At 35.4% G+C, this 13753-nt stretch overlaps 1 protein-coding gene across 3 annotated transcripts in view; it reads right to left on the bottom strand.

Annotated features, from left to right (window-relative positions):
* LOC132681763 (butyrophilin subfamily 1 member A1-like) overlaps nucleotides 1-12713 on the bottom strand; it is a 97908-nt gene extending 85195 nt beyond the window's left edge. Inside the window, exon 1 of one of the 3 annotated variants that reach the window (XM_060636544.3) lies at nucleotides 12452-12713. In XM_060636544.3, the coding sequence (XP_060492527.2) occupies nucleotides 12452-12566 (115 nt within the window). In that variant the 5' untranslated portion in view covers nucleotides 12567-12713. The remainder of the gene's footprint in view (nucleotides 1-12451) is intronic. The other 2 variants (XM_060636546.3, XM_060636545.3) reach the window with 2 other exon arrangements.
* Nucleotides 12714-13753: the final 1040 nt, after the last annotated feature.

Genomic DNA, 13753 nt, shown 5'->3' with positions numbered 1-13753 from the left:
TCTCTCAGTCTGTGAGTTCGAGTCCTGCATCATCTCTGTGCTGACAGCTCAGAGTCTAGAGCCTACTTTGGCTTCTGTGTCTCCCTCTCTGCCACTCCCCTGCTCATGCTCTAGCTCTCTCGTTCTCTATCTAAAAAATAAATAAAAACATTAAAAAAATTAAAAATGTTTGCATAAATAAAAATAAACTAAAATAGTTAATAATTATCAAAAGAAGAAATATTCAGTTGGACTCAATGTGATTATTCAGTGTGATTACTTCAGAAAAAGAACTAGAAGATATAATATCTTGTGTTAATACAGGTAGCTACAAGCATATTATCCTGTATGACCACCTCTTTAATCAAAAGCTTTGTGTTCTCAGGGTGCCTAGTTGGCTCAGTTGGTCAAGCATCCAACTCTTCGTTTTAGCACAAGTCTTGTCAGGCTCTGTATTGACAGTATGGAGCCTGCTTGGGATTCTCTGTCTCACTCTCTTTTGCCCCTGCCTCTCTCACACTGTCTCTCCCTCTCTCTCAAAATAAATAAATAAACATTTTCTAAAATATGTTTTGTGTTCTACAAAGCCTTCAGCGGATGTATTATTCATTATTTTCCAAATCCATAGAGCACCTAACAATGTAAAAATAAGCCTATATGCTCAAAGAACTTTGCAAAACCACTTATTAAGACCAATAAGGTAATTGGTTGCTAAACTAAGAATTTAAAAAAACACAATATGGAAATTTTCTTCAACCAACCATACTGTCCCATCACTAGATGTTAGAGTTCCAACAGTTAGTCCTCTACCATATTTTTTTCTCGTTTTGTTTTGTTTTGTTTTGTTTTGTTTTGTTTTGTTTTCTTTTCTTTTATTTTATTCTACTTTTTATTTTTAATTTACATCCAAGTTAGTTAACATAGAGTGCAACAGAGATTTCAGGAGTAGATTCCTTAATGCCGTGACCAATTTAGCCTATCTTCTTCCCACAGCCCCTTCAGCAATCCTCTGTTCTCTATAATTAGAGTCTCCTATGTTTTGTCCCCCTCCCTGTTTTTATGCTATTTATGCTTCCCTCCCTTTATGTTCTTCTGTTTTGTATCTTAAAGCCCTCATATGAGTGAAGTCATATGAAATTTATCATTCTCTGACTAATTACACTTAGCATAATACTCTCTAGTTCCATCCACGTAATTGCAAATGGCAAGATTTCATTCTTTTTGATTTCTGAGTAATACTCCATTGTGTGTGTGTGTATACATATATCATATTATCTGTATACACACACACATACACACACACACACACACACACACACACACACACACCACATCTTCTTTATCCATTCATCCATTGATGGATATTTGGGCTCTTTCCATATTTTGGCTATTGTTGATAGTGCTGCTATAAATATTGGGGTACATGTGACCTTTTGAAGCAGCATATCTGTATCCCTTGGATAAATACCTAGTAGTGAAATCGCTGGGTTTTAACATAGTCTATATTTAATTTTTTTGAGGAGCCTACATACTGTTTTCCTGAGTGGTTGCACCAGCTTGCATTTCCACCAAAAGTGCAAAAGAGATCCTCTTTCTCCGCATCCTCACCAACATCTGTTGTTGCCTGAGTTGTTAATATTAGCCATTCTGACAGGTGTGAGATGGTATCTCCCTGTGGTATTGATTTGTATTTCCCTGATGATGAGTGATGTGGAGCATTTTTTCATGCATCAGTTGGCCATCTGGATGTCTTCTTTGGAGAAGTGTCTCTTCATGTCTTTTGCCCACTTTTTCATAGGGTTATTTGTTTTTTGGGTGTTGAGTTTGATAAGTTCTTTATAAATTTTGGATACTAACTCTTTATCTGATATGGCGTGTGCAAATATTTTCTCCCATTCCGTCAGCTGCCTTTTAGTTTTACTGATTGTTTTCTTTGCTGTGCAGAAGCTTTTTACTTTGATGATGTTCCAATAGTTCATTTTTCTTTTGGTTTCCCTTGTCTCCAGAGATGTGTTGAGTAAGAAGTTGCTGTGGCCAAGATCAAAGAGGTTTTTGCCTGTTTTCTCCTCGAGGATTTTGATGGCTTCCTGTCTTACATTTAGGTCTTTCATCCATTTTGAGTTTCTTTTTGTGTATGGTGTGAGAAAGTGATCCAGGTTCATTGTTCTGGATGTTGCTGTCCAGTTTTCCCAGCACCATCTGCTGAAGAGACTGTCTTTATTCCATTGGATAGTCTTGCCTGCTTTGTCAAAGATTTGTTGGCCATACATTTGTGGGTCCATTTGGGGGTTCTCTATTCTGTTCCATTGATCTGAGTGTCTGTTCTTGTGCCAGTACCATACTGTCTTGATGATTACAGCTTTGTAGTATAGCTTGCAGTCTGGGATGGTGATGCCTCCAGCTTTGGTTTTCTTTTTCAAGATTTCTTTTGCTATATGGGGTCTTTTGTGGTTCCATACAAGTTTGAGGATTGTTTGTTCTAGCTTTGTGAAGAATGTTGTTGTTATGTTGATAGGTATTGTATTGAATATGTAGATTCCTTTTGGTGCTATTAACATTTTAACAATATTTGTTCTTCCTATCCAGGAGCATGGAATCTTTTTCCATTTGTTGTGTTTTCTTCAATTTCTTTCATAAGGTTTGTATAGTTTTTGGTACATAGATTTTTCACCTCTTTGGTTAGATTTATTCCTAGGTATTTTATGGGTTTTTGTGTGTGTGTATGTAATTGCAAATGGGATAAATTCCTTGCTTTCTCTTTCTCTTGTTTCATTGTTGGTGTATAGGAATGCAATTGATTTCTGTGCATTGATTTTCTATCCTGCACCTTTGCTGAATTCATGAATCAGTTCTAGCAATTTTTTAGTGGACTCTTTTGGGTGTACCATATAGACTATCATGTCATCTGTGAAGAGTGAAAGTTTGACTTCCTCCTGGCAGATTTTCATGTCTTTTATTTCTTTGTGTTGTCTGATTGCAGAGGCTAAGCTTTCCAATACTATGTTGAATAACAGTGGAAAGAGTGGACATCCCTGTCTTATTCCTGACCTTAGGGGGAAAGCTCTCAGTGTTTCCCCACTGAAGGTGATATTAGCATTGGGTCATTCATAGATGGCTTTTATGATCTCGAGTTTTGCTCCTTCTATCCCTACTTTCTTGAGGGTTTTTATCAAGAAAGGATGCTGTATTTTGTTAAATGCTTTCTCTGCATCTATTGAGAGGACCTAATCTTCCTACCTTCCTAACAATTCAGGAGATGGTTTAATGAAATCTGCTTGGAAATATACCTGGCAAAGATTAAATAACAATATTTGTTCTTCCAATCCATAAACATGGACTGTTTTTCTATTTTTGTGTCATCTTCAATTACTTGCATCACTGAAATATAGTTTTCAGAATAAAGGTTTTTGTTTGTTTGTTTTACATCTTCAGTTAGGTTTATCCTTCAGTATCCTATGGGTTTTGATGCAGTTGTAAGCAGGATTGATTTATTAATTTCTCTTTCTTCTGCTTTATTATTTGAGTATAGAAATACAACAGACTCCTAAAACTTTAGGATTTTCTGAGTGATACAAATATCTTGATATTTATACAAGCCCTTTTTACTATACCTGAGTTTTTGCTATTGAGGTCACTCAAGGTGGGGCCCCTAGATAGCTACAGGGTAGGGATTTGTCCTTAAAAGAACAAAAAAATGTTATTGGAGGATTAAAACTATGTACCTTACCCCATGGAGATGAGTGGGATAGAAGTGTCCAATTATCAGTTGCCAATGATATAATCACTCATGCCTATATTTTGAAACTTCCACAAACATTATAAAACAATGAAGCTAAGAGAACCTCATGTCAGTGCACATACTGAAGTGATAAGAAAATGACCTGCTTAGAGAGACATGAAAGCTCTATATCCCTACTCTACTCTATGCTCCACTTATCTTTTCCATTTAACTATTCCTGAGTTGTAACCTTTGTAATAAAACTGTGAGCGTACATATATTCCCTTCCTGAGTTTTTTGAGTCATTCTCAACAATTACCACAAATGAGGGGAGTTTGGGGAACCCCTGAACTTTTAGTCTTCCTCGCAGAATGCGAATAGCCTCAAGGTCTCATTGGTGGCTGGTGTCTAAAGTGGGGATAGTCTTGTGGGACTAAGTCTGAACTTCAGGGATCAACATAGTTTGGAGTAAATAGTGTCAGAATTTTATTAAATTATTAGACAACCCACTGGCATTGGAAAATTGATTAGAAACATGTGGTTTGAAAATATAAAGGATAAAAGGCATAAAAGTAATTAAGAAATGATGGATCCTACTTCTGGGAATTGGTTCACTGGGCATTTAAAGATGTGGAAATCAATTAGGAAAAAAGCAAAATATGTAATCAATTTGTTTTTGCAATAGCTACTGAAATAAAAAATAATGGTAAGTCAGAACTTGATGCTGGAATAAACTCAGAATTTAGTCTGACATTTTTTATTAGCCTCAAACCCTACTCCAAATATTCTGGGACAAAAGGAATGCCACAGACAATCCATATGGGAAAGGAAGGCAAAAATAGAAGTTATCAAAAACAGTAGTTATGTGGAATTTTCTCATTTGTGGATGAGTCTCATCTTGAAGAAACTTTTCTAAAATGGATGATGCAAATTTTCAGTTTAGGGGCAATGATTAGCTTGCTATGAAATTTTGGTGTGTTCAAGGTTCATGAGATACAACCCTGTGTCAGGATCCATGCTGTCAACACTGATTCTCTTTCTCCTGCTCTCTTGGCCTCTCAATCCATCTCTTTCTCAAAATAAGTAAAGGAAGAGTCAATAACTCATTTGGTTGATGAGACTTACAGCACATGTAACTAGCATAGGGGTATTATTCAAGTATTCAGGTTTTAAAATGTCTATAAACAAAGAAAAATGCAAGCAGGCTAATAGACAAACTATCAGAAGGCATAGAGACACAACACAGAAAAGGACACCCCAAAATAAAAGAGGACGATCACACTGGTAATTAGGGAAATGTGAAATAACTTTGCATGCACAAGTTTGTTTCTATCCCCCCCAAAACTAAAAACAAAACTCACAAACATAAAAATTGGGAGGTTGAGAAGCAACTGGCATATTTCTGCACTGATGGTGAGAGAGTAGATTAATGCAGGGGCCCACAACAATTTTAGTGTAGTTTTAAGCTTATGAGCTCCCCTTATCTCTGTTATAAACACTTGGCTGCCAAGATAATATGCATGCCTCCTGTATCTTTTCTGAGTCACTGGTCCCCTGTTTGTTTGGTTCCTCTTTTTCTTTTTTTTTTAATGTTTATTTATTTTTGAGAGAGAGAGAGAGAGAGCGCGCACAATGGAGGGGCAGAGAGAGGGAGATATAGAAATCGAAGAAGACTCCAGGCTCAGAGCTGTCAGCACATAGCCTGACGTGGGGCTCGAACCCACAAAACCCTGAGATAATGACGTAAGCCCAAGTTGGACACTTAACCAACTGAGCCACACAGGTGCCCCTTGTTTCTTCTTTGTGTGTTGTTTCTGGTATAGATTTTGAGAGTCCTGGAGGAATATTGCCTGAGTATTGTTCTATGTGAACTTTTCTCCCTCATATATTAACAAGGTTAATGGATATCTTAATTGGAGACAATTATCTGGTTCAGCTACCTCTGCACAGGGACTGTAAGAAATATTCCCAAGCAATGGCCAAAACTTCTTTTGTTTCAGACAGTTCCCTGACTTCTCCAGCTCCACAGGGACTGCCTATTTTTGCTTTTTGTTGGAGGAAAGAAATGTGCGTCTGTTCCTCTGCCCAAACTGATGAGCTTTAGAACTGGGAGTCTTGTTTGTCTTCACTCTGGGCTTTTTTTCTCCATCCAGACTTCCTGGCAGTACCTCACCTCTTCTGCCTCCACCTACCCCTCCTCCTGTTTCTGCACCACCATGGGTGCAGCAAGCATAACTGGCTCCTGTACCAGTCTCCATGCCTCCAGTGCCAGTGGCTCTGCTCCTTGTATCCTTTTTATCTAGGAGCAAAGAGCACCCTAAGCTGTTGCAACACCTTCTTATGAGGTTCAAACTGGACCCTTCCCTAATCAATACGAAAGGGCCCAAGGGTTCTCTTCGACTTAAACTGCCCACTTTCTTTCCCTACAAGTGCCCCAGGTCAACGTGGACAGTGGGAATAAGTGGATTGTCTCTTAAGTCAACCGAAGTGCAACACATTCAGTATTTAAGCTAATTTAAGTTTGTTAGTTTAATCAAGGAAGACTTGTCTTTAGAGTTATCAGCATTAAATATAAAACGTTTCTTCTACCAAGGTTTACTAAAGGTGAAATAAGCCCATGCTATCTCTGTTGTCATTTGTCAGCAAAAAGATGACCTAAAATGATACCACTTTCATTTCCTTCAAACTTTTCATGGGTAGTTTTAAAAAAACCAGTGGGTGATGGGTATTGAGGAGTGCACATTTTGGGATGAGCACTGGGTGTTGTATGGAAACCAATTTGACAATAAATTTCATATTAAAAAAGTAGAAAATAAAAATAAAAAATAGAAAAAACAAGTAAGCTAAATAAATTAAGAGGTTTATATATAAATGTTTTCATAGGTTTCAAAATCTTTGGTCACCTCAAACTTGGAAGTCTTGCTAAGGTAAATTAAATGATAAATTGGAATGGATACATTGGATATCTAAGTTTTGTCAAAACAGTAAAGTAGTGAAGCATTGATGGCTGAACATAGTTTCATGCCTTTGGTTTCTTATTGAAGAGAAGCTGAAGATACTTGGGTCTGTTGGTAAACATGTGTTATGCTTTATTGAAAGACTGTACGGCAGAAAAACATGGTTTTAGAATTATGCAATGTATTCATATACAGTGTATTCATATCTCAAGAATTCTGGTGTAGGAAGCAGTTCACATTTTTTCACTACTTAATTTTCACTGGAGAATAAAGTTTCTAAGAGTTAAAATTATGCTAAATATAATTAAAACTGATGGAAATAAGGGAAGCAACTCTGTATACAAGAAAATATTTGTTTTTAATAAGAAAGTGTAAGGAATGTGAATGCATATTGTTGAAGGAAAAACGAAGTAATTTTGTCCTAAAATGAGACATATTGTTTGAAGAGAATAGGCTTAGGACAAAATCTGAATGAAAAGAAAGCTGTGGAAGGTTTGTGAAGGGGAATCCTTGGAAAATAATTTTATATGTGGTTAGTAGTAAGTTTGAAATGAATGGAATTTGAAAGTACACGGCATTAAGTTTGAAACTCTATTTTCATCTTTGTTAAAAAGACAAAGTTTTTTTTTTATTTTGTTTGCTCTTTATAAGAAAATGGAATCAAAGTTGTTTTTTTTTTTTTTCTCTTTTTACCAACCAGAAAACCAGTGTTTTACTTTATCTTCCCAGAAAACCATAGCTTGTATGTTTTGTCTTTATCAGGACTTTGATTACTTAAGAAAGTGCCTGGTTGGGTCAGGAGATAGGACATGGGACTCTTAACTCAAGGTTGTGAGTTCAGAAGCCACATTTGATGTGGAGCCTATTAAAATGAAAAAAAAAAAAAAGAAAAAATGAAAAAGAGTGAAACTTAAAACTTCTCGATGTTGAAGGAGCTACGTATTGCTAAACAATATGTAATTTCCTGTGGAATCCCTTATTGTCATCTTGGTTAAATATAAATATTACACTTATAATAACCTATAATACGTTTTAGGCATGTGTTTTCAAGCTTTCTGAGTGTTTTAACAAGATTTACAAGTTTTAAATCATAAATGAAATATTATTTTTAATAATTATGTTCCTTATTTGGTATGTGAAGTTACCTGGACAACAATGTCAAACCAAGAATGAAATGCTTAGGTTGTATTTTACAGGTAAATCTATAAGTATCTAGAAAATATATGAAATTAAGAAAATTTATAATATGTCCTCATAGAGAGTCATTACTTGAATTATTGAAATGTTGTATGTCACAGAAATAATCAGAATTCCTTATCAATTGCATTATAATAAACTCTCATATCAGATCTTTAACCATTTCTGAGGATTTTTTTAATTTTATTTTTTTACTTATTATTATTATTATTGTCATTTATACTTACTATTCTAATGCTCTTGCAAAATGTATTTCATCTTCAAGGAGATTCATAAAAAGGATTTTTGGGAAAATAGTTTTTTTGTATCTTTAAAAACATAAAATCAACCTGGGTAAGAATTTAACTAATGGGAAAGTTGCACTTAAGATGAACAAAATTAAATACATAGAACTAAATGTATTGAGGACGATGATAGAATATTACTTTGTGAACCAATGGAAGCATTTAAAATTTCTCCCTACCTGAAATCTCCAGAATTCAGAAACTCTCAGTAAGTGTTCTTTCTTCCATGGTATTTATAATTATTTGCATAAGTTCCATGAGAACCTGTTCTCCTTATAACAGGGCACCATTGGAAACATTGGTTACATTACCAAGGCTTTGACTGGAATGTCATAGTTGAAAGAAACATGCATAGACTCAGACATGACCAGATAGTTTTAAGCAATTAAGGTTAAGTTTTGGAAAGCAATAAACCCCTTGAGAATGTTGGCCTGATACCTTGCTTACAGAGTTCCCAGCAGCCTTAGCAGCTTACAATGTATCTTACTGGCGGGTGTAGGATTTCTGCAGATGTTGGAGGAAATATATTTCCCAGATATATTGGAGACATTGAGAAGAGGAATACACCCAAATCTACAGCTATTGCAGACAAGTCTGATGGCAAATATTTGTTTGTCTCTGGACTCAAGAAGCTAATAAAAGTTCAATCTAGTGATTCTTTATAAGAAGTTCCAGCAAGAAGATTTTAAAGGATCCATAAGATCAATCACTATTCTTGGTGAGTTTATGTAAATAATTATGCCAATTCTGTTAAAATTATACTTATTTTACAAACAAATTCGTCCTGGTTTGACCAGCTCTGGAAATAAAGGTGAATGTAGAGAAATATTATATGTTTCAATAACAAATCTTTTTTTGATGTTAGATTCTAGTTTTGGTTAATTGTCTTTAAGAATTGGTTATTTGCCTAAGATGGGCAACTTGCGGTAAACTTCAGAGAGACTGTCATAAGACCCCACATATAGACAATCTTCATGCTTATTACTCTATAGCTAATAAAAGGAGCCTCATGGACACATGCTTATTTAAACATCTGGACAATGGTTTGGACTCCCAAAACAACTGTGTAACTCAGTTGTCACCTTGATCAATTCATGTGACTTGGATAATAAAATATCTCTTTAAAAGTCAGAGCATATCCCACTCTATGGGTTTAATTTTGAACTTGTGAATATAATGGATGGCCCCACATTCCTTGTCATTTGATTGGAGAATGAACTTGGGGATGCCCTTATCTCCCAGAACAATTCATCTCCTACTTACCAGTGATTCCTTGCAAGTATGATATGGTTAAGGCTAGACATCAGTCAAAGAAGCCTTCTTAATACTTTTATCCCTTAGTCATATTTATTATAGGACCCACCTCTTTTAATGTAAAATTGCAAGTAAAGGCTTAGCCACGTATACAGTGACCACCTTTAGCCAAACCCAACACAAAGTCACCCCAATACCAGCACACATAGGAATATTTATATCACTAAATATAATATTTCTTACTGATCTATGCTAAATATTACATGAAACAAACACTCTGGGACATAGGGGGCCTTTCTCTTGCCTTTGAATTATAAAATTTTAACTGAATATGCCAACCAATAGATAGGCTCATTACCACACCTTCCCCATCTACATAGTCCTTCTTATCAATACACTCAGGAAGGATTATATCAAATATGGGATGGATATATGTGGCTTACTCCTACAATAACACAACTAAGTCAATAGGGTCTTTTATGCTGGGAACAGAGAAACCATACACTTAATTCATGACACTATAGTACTCACCAAAGAAATGTCTCCCCCCAAGAAACCTGTGACCATACCATTATTTTACAGGCAACCAATTGGTTTGCTACTTCCTGGACAAGGGGACCAGAGACATCATATGGCTAACTTCTAATGGAATACAATTGCTATGTGGGCCAAATTAATGGTCATGACTTTCACCCAGCTGAACTAGAAGATGCACTATAGGTTATGCCTGGATATATGGTTGTAGCACTGAGTGTATCACAAGTCCATCTTACTTTCCATATCTAAAACAATCATACATAAGATCCATGTTTCACTGGTATGACCATCTGACATGTATTTTTCTCATTTCAGCAGGCTTAGGAGATGTCATCTAGCACACGGAGCTCCTTGATAAATACAAAATTAATGCCTTAACTCACAAAACAGCTTTACATTGTTAAACACTAAAGTAACTCACATGAATAAACAAATTCTACACAACAGAATGGCATTAGATAACTTAGATAACAGCAGCACAAGAGGAACCTATGCCATTTTTAAAGTGGAATGTTGCATCTACAATACACACTATAACAAAACTATAACAGGATTACATACTGATACAAATAACCAAATTGGTGTTCTTAAATACCCTACATTGTCACTTAAAGATTGGCTGAGATCATGGTTGGGAGGTGGACTATGGTCCGCACTAAAAGGTATTCTTATCACACTTTTTATTTTTATTATAGTAATAATCCTGATATATTGTCCCTTTCACATTATTTATTTCCTTTGGTTGAGACACATGCAAGTATTTCCTGTGTCCTTTGCCCAGTCAACATCTGGTCCTTTTACTTGAAACAAATTGACCCTGATGGCCACTCAGGACCCTACAACAATGACCTTCTGCAATAGTTACTTGTAGGACAGATAGTGACCAATTGAAGTCCATATAGGGACATCTATACAACCCCCATCAGTTTGCAGGTTGGAAAAGTTACAGAATATGAGTTCTTTTGACATTCAAATGAAGAAATTTATTTGTGCCTTTTATTTATGTATCCCACCTCACCCCAATAAGATACTTGCCCATGAGCCTTCCATGGTCTAGACTCTCAAACTGCTTAGCTGACCACCCCTCCTGGCACTTCCTTTGTCTTTCTCCATGTAACCCCCTTCATGGAATATCACTGTTTCTCTAGGACATTGGAGAGAAACAAGTTGTGTTTTCCTGACCCTCTCTTGTATTCCCTCTGGCAGTTGCACCTGATTGATCATCTAATGAAATAAAACAAAACAACAAATCTCCAAATTCACAAATTGTATATATTAAGTATGTGCATTTTTGTATATAAATTTTACCTCAACAAAACTAAATTAAAAAATAAAACTTCAGAGATATAAGTTATATTTTATAGTTATATCTCAAATGTATTTATGTATTTATTTACCAAATTTATTTTCTAATGTACTCATTGATTTATTTTTGAAGTGTATTTATTTATTTTGAGAGAGAGAGCATGAGAGGGGGGAAGAGAGAGGGAGAAAGAGAATTTCAAGCAGGATCCATGTTGTCAGTACAGAGCCTGTCACAAGGCTCAATCTCAATAACCATGAGATCAAGACCTGACCTGAAATCACGGGTCAGACACTTAATAGACTGTGACACCCAGGTGCCCCTTTACTAATTGATTTCTTATATTTTTATTATATGATGTTTCTGAGGTAGGGGATTCAGATACATTTTAGAACTTGAAATTTTCCTTTATATTTCTTTGAAAAGTATGTGTATTTACCTTACTATTTAATACAAAATCTTTCATTAAAATCAATATGAACTAGCTCTATCAAAATTTGTTGATATTTCACTATTTACATTTGCTAGGAAATGGTATATTGTGTACTTCTTTCAATTAACCTGCTGTCTGGCAATTGCATGTTTTCTTAATTGGACCAATTTCCTCACAACCTTATTTAAACATAAACTTTACTTATTGGAAATAATATTCAGTCTTAGCTCAAAAGCACTCACATTAACATAAGGGAATTTATTATAGCCAAAGTATTTAATAACCCTGCCACGGACATGCAGAAGAAGGGTGCAACATGACAATGGAATCCCAAAGCTTTTGGCTCTAGGTTCTGGCAGCAGTGGTAGAGAATATCCCTTAGGGCTGAAAATTGACTTTTCTCTTTTTCGCTAAGCTTAGAAAATGTGTCACATAAAGTAGGTAGAACATTAAAAACAGAGCATTTTGAAATATTCCTCTTATTTACAGTTTACAAGTCACTTTGGCAAAATTACATGATTTTATCCCAAAAGGTACAGAAAAGGAAAGATACACAGTAAGGCAGAGGGAGAGAGAGAGACAGAGAGAGAGAGAGAGAGAGAGAGAGAGAGTGAGGGAGAGAGAGAGGAGAGAGACTGAAATGAGAAAAATTCTCAGGTCTTCAGGTCCAGATAATGGGAAAAGAGCTGAAGCCCTGAGAGTGTTCTATGGAAAAAAAAAAAAAAAAAAAGACTTCTAAGCTTAGTTCCAAGATAAAGAAAAACACATCTGTTCCTCTGTCCTACTTACCTGCACCTGGCCAGGGAAGCAGAACTGAGAGAAGAAGGGTCTTGATGCTCACATAGAAAAGCTGCATCCCAGTTGGTGGTCTCAGTGCTAGAAGGTCAGACCTCTGTCCTCCCATGAGCTATCAAGGGTCACAGTCTTAAGATCTGGTTCACTTACATTCACACTGTTTCTAGAACACTGTGAACATGATTCACAAAAAACTAACTTGTTAGGCCACTCACATAGGGAAGAGTGAAAGCAGGAAGTGGACTCTAAACAAACTGACTATTGCTTTTATATAGGAAAGGACTAATTAAGGAAGAAAGTTAAAGCAAGGTTATCGATTATAGGATGAAACAATCACCTGACAGAATGAAGAAAACTTTAACCCTTCATTTCAGTAAGGAGATTGGTTTTCTGAATTAGAATTTAAACCACTTTTTTACTCTTTCAAGGAAAACAAAATTAGTGATATTCAACTTGTCTTAATTGGCAGAAGGCAAGCATGAACAGTGTCACATAAAGCAGTGAGAATTTAAACCACTTTTTTACTCTTTCAAGGAAAACAAAATTAGTGACATTCAACTTGTCTTAATTGGCAGACGGCAAGCATGAACAGTGTCACATAAAGCAGTGAGAAGTTCTGTGTACAGGTACAGAAGTTGTGAGATGCCTAGATCTCAATATCCCAAGAGAGAGGGTGAGTTTCTGCAGAAGGATTCTTCTCCTTCTTTCATCTTACTTTTGGGCGTAAACATGGGAGCACCTGTTCTACATATTTTAGCTATAATTTATACACAAACATCATAAATCAAGAGCAAAAATGAAAAAAATAATCTAGTTACAAAACTGGGTGAAACAACATAAACAGGCCTGGCATGGTCACTCTATGTTGGTCATAGAGTATACATAGGTGCATAAATATTTTTATAAAAATATGTACAAAATCATTAGCCATAAAAAATATGAAATAAAACATGATGAGATATCACTACACAATTATTTTAACAAATTGACATTTTTTTTGTTTTTTTTTAAGTTACAATGCCAATACTTGTAAAGATAACAGATAAAATGGATCAATCGTACAATGCTAATGAGAATGTGAAATGGTACACAAACTCTAAAAAAATAATTTTGTAATTTCTATTAAAATAAATATCCAAATGCCACATGACACAATAATTGTAAGTGTTGACCATATCCACAGAAATATAAAAATTTTATTCATATAAAATGTGTAAAGATGTTTATAAAGCTATTTCGTAATAGTCAAAAATTTGAAGTAATCTAAATGTCCTTCAGTGGGTGAGTAGTTAAACA

Source organism: Panthera onca, chromosome A1, assembly GCF_046562875.1.
Source record: "Panthera onca isolate mPanOnc1 chromosome A1, mPanOnc1 haplotype 2, whole genome shotgun sequence".
NCBI lineage: Eukaryota > Metazoa > Chordata > Mammalia > Carnivora > Felidae > Panthera > Panthera onca.
The sequence above is the reverse complement of the archived record's forward strand: the minus strand, read 5'-3'. Positions and strand labels throughout refer to the sequence as shown.